This window comes from Notothenia coriiceps, unplaced genomic scaffold (assembly GCF_000735185.1).
Source record: "Notothenia coriiceps isolate Sejong01 unplaced genomic scaffold, NC01 NC01_scaffold00015183, whole genome shotgun sequence".
Taxonomy (NCBI): domain Eukaryota; kingdom Metazoa; phylum Chordata; class Actinopteri; order Perciformes; family Nototheniidae; genus Notothenia; species Notothenia coriiceps.
Genome location: NW_011347884.1, coordinates 70,174 through 78,070, shown reverse-complemented (window position 1 = coordinate 78,070; position 7,897 = coordinate 70,174). Strand labels below are relative to the sequence as shown.

The following is a 7,897-nucleotide window of genomic DNA, read 5'->3' as shown; positions in this document are numbered from 1 at the left end:
AACTGACCCTAGATTAGCTAACTCGAATGATAAACAGTTGCCTTGCTATCGTCTCACAACAAAGGCGCAGGGTGATGCTGTAGTTTGTTTAACTGTCTGTGGAGTCGAGAGGAGGCACTCGTTTTAGTGTTGGGAGTTTCTCGAAAATCTCCCCTCATAATGGTTTGTACCTTCAGGCAGAAACCCCGCCCATTCGGTGTACCCTTTACAACATTTCAAGTGCACAACCGCCTCAAAATGTTGGCGCGTGATGATGACAACATAGATGTTATATGTGGCTTATCCCGAGCTAACATGCTTCTGTTAGGGCTGTGAACTTGAAAGTAAGTATGCTATTTGGGGTCATTTAAAGTTATATGTCGGATTTTGCTGTGCGGTAATTAAACCAACGACCGATTTATATTTCGACTCTAAGTGGTTGAGGTTAATGTTGAGTTGTTCCCGTGGTATGCACAGGAGAATGCTACAAGGACTATACGCACACCCCCATCACACCGACCTTCACACCACATCACTTTACCCAGAGTTTTTGCAACCAGTCAGTTATCTTAAATATATACGTAGGCCTACTACTTTTAATGACATAGTACCAACTGCTTTAATTGCAAAACAAACCGAGTACTGCTTGCATGACTGAATGGCTAATATGGAGGTATGTCAGAGAGAGTACTGTTTTGGAATAATAACAGCAAAGCTGATGTTGCCCAATAGTGCTCCTTCTCATGCATGATGATAAAAAGGCAAGGTGAACTTTCATGTTCTGTATTAAGACACATCAGGGACGCACAATGATCCAGTCAGTCAAGAATGGATATCTGTGTCCTCCTGTTACTTAAACAGTGTGTTTAATGTGAGGTTGATAGATTAACGCACAAGCTATAATGATCAATTAAAAAGTGATATATTATTATTCATTCATATAACTGGACAAAAATGGCAACATGAACATTGACTCCTGATGTTAATTAGCATTCTTGCAAACTGAAGGGTGTCCATCCTGTGTTTTTACAATGTGTTCTATTAATATGCTCTGTCCCTAGTTGAGACCATTATTATTCTGCACTTTCTGGCACTTGCTTGACTAACCAGTTATCAATAAAAAAAATACAAATAATTGAGAGCTTAATTGATATTTATAATAATCTTTAGTTGTATGCTCTATCTGCACAGTCTGTTTGAGGAGGCAGAACATGATCAGATACACTGCTGTATTATTCCTGCTCCAACTGTAAAGTGTGCAGAGGAGAGATCATGCGGGCTCACCAGCTGGTTTCTGCCACTGGAAGAAGGAGCAGTGTGTCTGCAGCTGCTGTGTGTGAAATCTACAGGATATGAGGCTACAGTATCCCACTGAACACCTGTGCTTCACTTTTTATGCCTGACTTCCTCTCTAAAGAGATCCGTCACCGTCCCACATCTGAGCCTATCTGCTCTGCCACAGTGCGTAGTTTTATCATATCAGCTTGTCAGGAAACCTGCCAGCCACCAATACCTGGTATAGGTTTGTATTCTAGGTGGTGGTCCACAGCCTAGCCTAAATATTGACTTTGGAATATGTTTGATTATGGTTAATATCTAGAGTCAATGTTTGATTGACACCAGGGACTTGGGTGGGTGTGGCTTTAAAAACTAATGAGAACACTAAAATCAGTAATGATGTAAATGTAAGGCTGATTCCGACATGTTTTTTTTAAACGAAAAATACCAAATGTATCTGTTAATGAGAGCATACACTTGTAATCACATCAAATACAAATAATTTTGTGTAATATTCCTGGAAGTGTGGAGGACATTTGTAATGGCATTGAGAGCACTATGTAAAGGTAGAAGTAAATAAGAACGATATTTGAAAAATAATCAGAACCTTTAATATTATTTCAATATTTTGTTCTGCGGGTGGGTTTTGTTAATGGTTGTTTGGAAATAAGACTGGTGCTGAAAAGGTTCTCTTTTATTTCAATATCCTTTTTCATAAAACCTAATTTAGGTCAGTGAAGAAGATAAGCAATTAGCTGAAAAATATTTATGCTTTTTCTGCAGAAAGAAATCCTCACTAGTAGTATTATGCATATTTGAAAGTTCTTCTTACTTCTCGTCTTTATGCAACAGTTATAAACACACACCTGCAATAGAATATGTCAATCAGGCTGCAGAGCACTGTGAGCTATTCACAGCCATTGACTGTGAAAGACAGGCTTTAGTGTGTGTGTGTGTTTGTGTCTGTGGGCTCAGAGTTTGTCTGTGCCTGTGTGTACTCCGAGGTTCAGTGACACAGTTCACAGCCGAGAGCCAGTGTGCAAGGTGGGAGGTGGGTCTTCCACAGAAAAGGAGTGGCGGTCTCATAATGTTGTGATGGTTCTGAATGGGAGGTTCCTCTTCAGGAATGCCCAAACAACTGTGCGTGAGTGTAGACTTAGTGCTGGCCCTTGTTAGGTGTTATAGCGTGTAATGTAGCCTGTACAGCTGAGTGAGTCATCAGCAGTGAATTTAACTTTGTATAAGAAGGAAAGTAGAAACAAATTGAATTAACAATGTCTCTTCTCTATTAGGTGTTCAAATAACTTGTTTTAATAATAATAATTAATAATTAATTACATTTTTATTATAGCGCTTTTCCAGGTGCTCAAAGCGCTTTAAAAATACACATTACACATATCAGACATGTAACAGTCATTAATGTGGACAATATCCACAGGAGCAAATTCGGGTGAAGTGTCTTGCCCAAGGACACAACGGCCTGACGCAGTGAGGAGGCGGGTTTCGAACTGTTGTTCCCCATCGCCCCTTGATCTGATGATCAACGCACTAGCCCACTGCGCCAAAAACTGACCCCAATTATAATTATTAAGTTATAATCTTATTGTTTACAACTGTGCTTTCCCTGTTATGATATGCCAAAATGGTTGCTGTGAATAAGATCTACTGGCAGATTAATTTCTAATATTTATTTTTTTGTATAGGGCAATATGTCTTTTCTTTTTTACATTTATATTTTCTATAGATTTTTTTCTAAGTCTCAAATGTCTGCTGTTATATTCTTTGACAGAGCCTACATAAATTAAGCTTTTTTAACTGTTCTCTAGAGACCTTTTTATTTGAGTGTACTTGTTATTAATTTGACCTTTTTTTATATATAAATGAGACTTTAATGACAATTTATTTAATGTGTATTGTGTGTGAACTGTTTGCTGTACAGTGTATGGTGAGTGTTGTTTTATTTGCCAGTTCCAAAGACAACACATGACCTCACATCATCATCAGATAAATAACAGAAAGACACTATGGTACCGTCATGTCAGTACAGGATGAAGGCCTACCTCCTACTGGCTGATATGAGCTATTACTTCATGTTAATAAATATTACCAGAGCTGATTTAACCTGTCTTTGAAAAATGTTTCATACCGTCCAGTCAATGAAATGCTTAATTCAAACCGTTTCTTTCAGTTTCAGTCATGGCTATGCACCACCTCAGTCTGCTGCGGCCTCTGCTCTGTCAGTCCCTGGTGGTCCGGTCTCCCCTCGTTTTCACCTCCAGGTTCAGTGCACCACTTCTGTACCCCAACACCCCCACCTCCTACCCTGCTGCATGCACCAGGCTCTATGCCACCAAGAAGGCAAAAGGTCAGTGAGGAGATTTTCCGAGTTCACATATGTTCAACTTCTGTGGATCTGTTGGCCAAAACTGGGTTACGTGACTAGATATTATCTATCTTAAATATTAGTTTCCACACTCCCCTTACTGATCTGCTCCTTTCCCTCTCTTCATCTTCCAAGCCAAGGCAAAAGGCCAGTCAGCTAAAGTGAATATTAATTCAGCTCTGGTGGAAGACATCATCAGTCTGGATGAATTGAAGGGGGAGATGACCGCTGTTCTCAATGCGCTCAAAGATGACTTCACACGCAACCTCAGCATCCGAACCCAGTCAGGTATTCAGCTTATCTCCGTTACTATCTATTATCTCCGTCCTAAACTTTTTTAAGTCTCTCATGTCGTCAGTCTGCCTTTGTGTCCTTAGAAAACTCTGTTTGAATCTCAAACCTTACAGATGGCAGTATAAGTAGAGCAATGAAGGTGTTGTCATACATATTTTTGGTTTAATTGAGTTGTTCTGCTTGTTATTTAATTTAATTTACAGGGTTAAAGAAGAAAACATGCTAGAACAAAAGCAGTGTATATATATATATATATATATATATATATATATGTATATCAAACCACATACAGATTGGTTGAAGTAGTATTTGTATATATTTTCAAGAAGAATCTTCAATCTGACAGTTATGTCTGTGATCTCACTGTTGTCTGCGGTCCAATCAGAATCATAACATGTTTACCTGGAGCAAAACCAATGTATGATTCCAGTTTTTCCAAAGAATGTTTTTTAGTAACATCTTTCCAAAAAGCGGCTTTTTCTTCTACTCTACAAGCTGTTTGTTACGTCCTCTGTCCTAGACCAGAGGTAACGTTGTATCAATCTGCCTCTGGATGGACTGCCATGACATCCATGAGGTTACAGACATCCATAAGACTTTCCATTTTATTTCCATAATGGTTGTTTAGGCAACACCATATGCATGAATCACTAAGTAACATACACTGCTGAGGCCACACATGGGGCTACCATATTGTTTTACTATGAATTTGACAAGAAATACTTACATGCCCGCTCCCTGGGAGAATTTGACTTTGGGATGAAAGTCAGTAAGGCTTCCTGTGTGTTTGTATCTACCTGACAAAGCGCCCAGGGGCTGAAAGTGAGCCCCAGTGTGACCTTACCTTGACCCTAAGTTGACCTCTGTTTCCCCAACTACATCCTGGTTATGACCCTTTTGCCTCTGGGTTCGAACAAATGGGAGCTGGACTCAGAGGTGGGGGGTTATAATGGAAGCTCCCACAGGAGATGGCGGCATTTAGAATCAGACTTCAAACTAAAAGTGTCTGAGCTTCTACTCCTTTTCCTCCTCAGAAGAAAGTGGGCTTTCTCTCCTACATTTGATTTATAGCATGCACAGTCTTTTTGACATTTACACAGCATTCTGGGAAATTAAACAACAGAAGTATAAACATAAGTATTCTGGTGAACACCACAATGTCTCTTCCTGTAAATATCCTCCACCTGTTTCATAGATTTTTGATACATTTCAGCTGTTTGCGTTCTCCAGTCATCATTCAGTGGTTTATGGAGTCATATAATCTTCTAACCCCTCCCTCTACATCGCCCCATGATTTTTTTGGCCTCCTCTTATATTATATCTTCAATCTTGTGTGTCATACTTTTGGATTGAATTGCTTCTTGACCAACAGGGAAACATTTGTTCATAGGTCTGTGTACCCCTCCCTTCCTGTCTTCAGCCCTCCTTGTTTCTCTTGTCATCTTGTCTCCTTCCCTCCGTCTCTCTGTCATCCTCGCTCCATCTCTCTGTCCCCTCACTGCTGTCCTCAGCTCCATCCGTCCTCCTCCCTTCTGTCCAGCTGCACAGTAATCCAGGGAGGCAGCAGGACTTAGAGTTGACAGGACAGATGAGATGGTGGAATGGAATGACGTCAGCTGAATGTGTGTGTAGGTGTCTGTGTGTGTCTGTGTGTGTGTGTTTGTTCCATCCACCTCTCATCTGGTTCTCATTAAGCTTATGAGTATGCATGTGTGTGTGGGTATGACTGTATGTGCTGTTTCAATGAATGCATAATGTGCATTTGTTTGTCTGTGTGTTGCAAAGGTGTTGCAAAGTCAGAGACGTAGAGAGAGATGATCAATACTTGACCAACATGTTGTGGTCAGTCACAGATGGGTAACCCGGCCCGAAAACTATTTCTGTTTCCAAGGAAATTCAGACGGAGACAGTTTGGACACAGTGCTGCTGGAAAAATCATTGAAACATTTCATATACCAATTGTTTTTTAAGTTGAAGATAAAAGTAGTGGAAGCTTCGAGTTTCAATTTTTAAGGAAATAAACATATTCACTGTCTTGCAGCGAGTTTGATAAGACCAACAAGATCACACTTGTAACTGCAAATATTTTATTCCAATTTTATTTATACGATTTCAACCTTATTCAATGTAAATATTGCTATATTTTACTATATTTTTTAATGTTATTACAGTTTTCTTAAAATAGTTTTCTATCTGTGTCTTTGTTGTATTTGTATGTATCTTTATGTATGCACCATGACACCAAGTCAAATTCCTCCTATGTGTTAACCTACTTGGTAATAAGTCTGTTTCTGATTCTGATTGGAACTTCTCTGCAGTTCAAACAGCTTTTCAGACTTTTTTAGCTATTTTTGTTTAGTTTTATGGAACACAATATTTCTGTTTTGATTCATTCTCACGCTCCACACAAATAAAAAGGCCTGTTTAATGACCAAGAAAAAGTATAGTGTACATTTATATCATACTATTCCCACAAGATAATACTGCATTGGTATTTGCAATAATTTGATAATGAAGAGATTTGTCAAATGCTTCCTAAGCCATCGTCCTCTGACCTTCGTCTTCTCTCTCCGCCCCTCCTCACCCTCCACTTTTGTAGTTAAGGAAACGTCTGTCTGTCTGTCTGCCCTCCTAAAGTGTTAGCAGATGTGAAGGTGCTCATTGTCAAGGCACAAGTAACAGAGACGGACAATCATAAGGTCATAGATGCTGACATGAAAAGTCTGTATATACACTGAAATACATTTAAAGAAGGAGACAGATGAATTACCAGGCAGTTGGTATGTGGGCCATCCAGTTCGCAACAAGTTTTTTTATTTCTTCTGGTCTCTTTTTTTTCTCGCCCTTGAAATCAGATGATAAATGAATCTTTAGAATTACACTATTGCCTCACCTCCCCTTCACCCCCACTTTACCACACACACCCCACTGGGTAAGCAGTGAGCGAGTGATGTAAGGCAGAGGTGGAGAAGGAGGAAACAACTGCGTCTGAGGTTAGCCAGATGGAGGAGGGGGTGGATGGAGGGAGGGAGGGAGGAAAGGACAGAAGTCGTCCCTTGTTGGCAAACCAACTTTTGTCTCTCTGTGTTGACAGTGAAGAGAGGCAGTAGATCATGGAAACTCTTAACGCTCTAACTGAGGGTTTATTTCTTACTCATGCAGTTTGTGGCTCCTGCGGGACATTCATTCATCTGTCTGTGTGTTTAGTTGTTATCCTGTCGACTAAATATAAAGGAAAACATACTGTCACTCATTAACTCTGCAGGGAAATAGTGTCATTAAACTAGAAAAGCTGCAGCCTGACCAATACTAGATAGTTGCGACCCGCCAATATTTATCTATAAAAGCAAAATAAATCTGATAATAATTCAAGATATGAAGAAGACAAATCTTTCTTACGCATTTTGCTAGAAATATGTATGCCTCGCAGTACAGATATTTTACAAATATCAATATACTTCAAAATGTTGAATGTTTTAAACGGTAAATTGACTGCATTTAGATGTATTGTTTTTTTCTTGTCCCACACCGGCAAAGTTGCCACCTGCTCAGGAGTGATAAACAATCACACACACACTCACACACCAATGACTATACCTAATATTTGGGCTTCGATATCTTGCCCAAAGAAACGTACATGTACATTAATGACATTAACTTGAACTATATATTTATTTGTTGTTCCTTTCTTCTCTTTTCTTTTCTCTTCACTTTTATCTGTAAAGCGTCTTTGAGCACCTGTAAAAGCGCTAACAAATTAAATCTATTATTATTATTATTATTAAACAACTATAAATAGACCTATATTACCTTTTTATTTTAATTAATCAAATATACATAAAACTTAGCATAAAATGTGTATTGCTATTTTGATATNTTACCACTGCACCCCCTCTAATCTCAGATGCACCCTGAGTCATTTTGTTTAAGTACAGTGAGCCTTTCTAAAATATACAGTAAAGA

The 7,897-nt window shown here is 39.1% G+C and overlaps 1 protein-coding gene across 1 annotated transcript in view; it reads left to right on the top strand.

Annotated features, from left to right (window-relative positions):
- The first annotated feature begins 229 nt into the window (after positions 1-229).
- Positions 230-7,897, top strand: part of mrrf (mitochondrial ribosome recycling factor) — a 15,866-nt gene continuing 8,198 nt past the window's right edge. Inside the window, exons 1-3 of the mRNA XM_010775040.1 lie at positions 230-323; positions 3,446-3,622; positions 3,776-3,928. Coding sequence (XP_010773342.1) covers positions 3,454-3,622; positions 3,776-3,928 — 322 coding nt within the window. The 5' untranslated portion in view covers positions 230-323; positions 3,446-3,453. The remainder of the gene's footprint in view (positions 324-3,445; positions 3,623-3,775; positions 3,929-7,897) is intronic.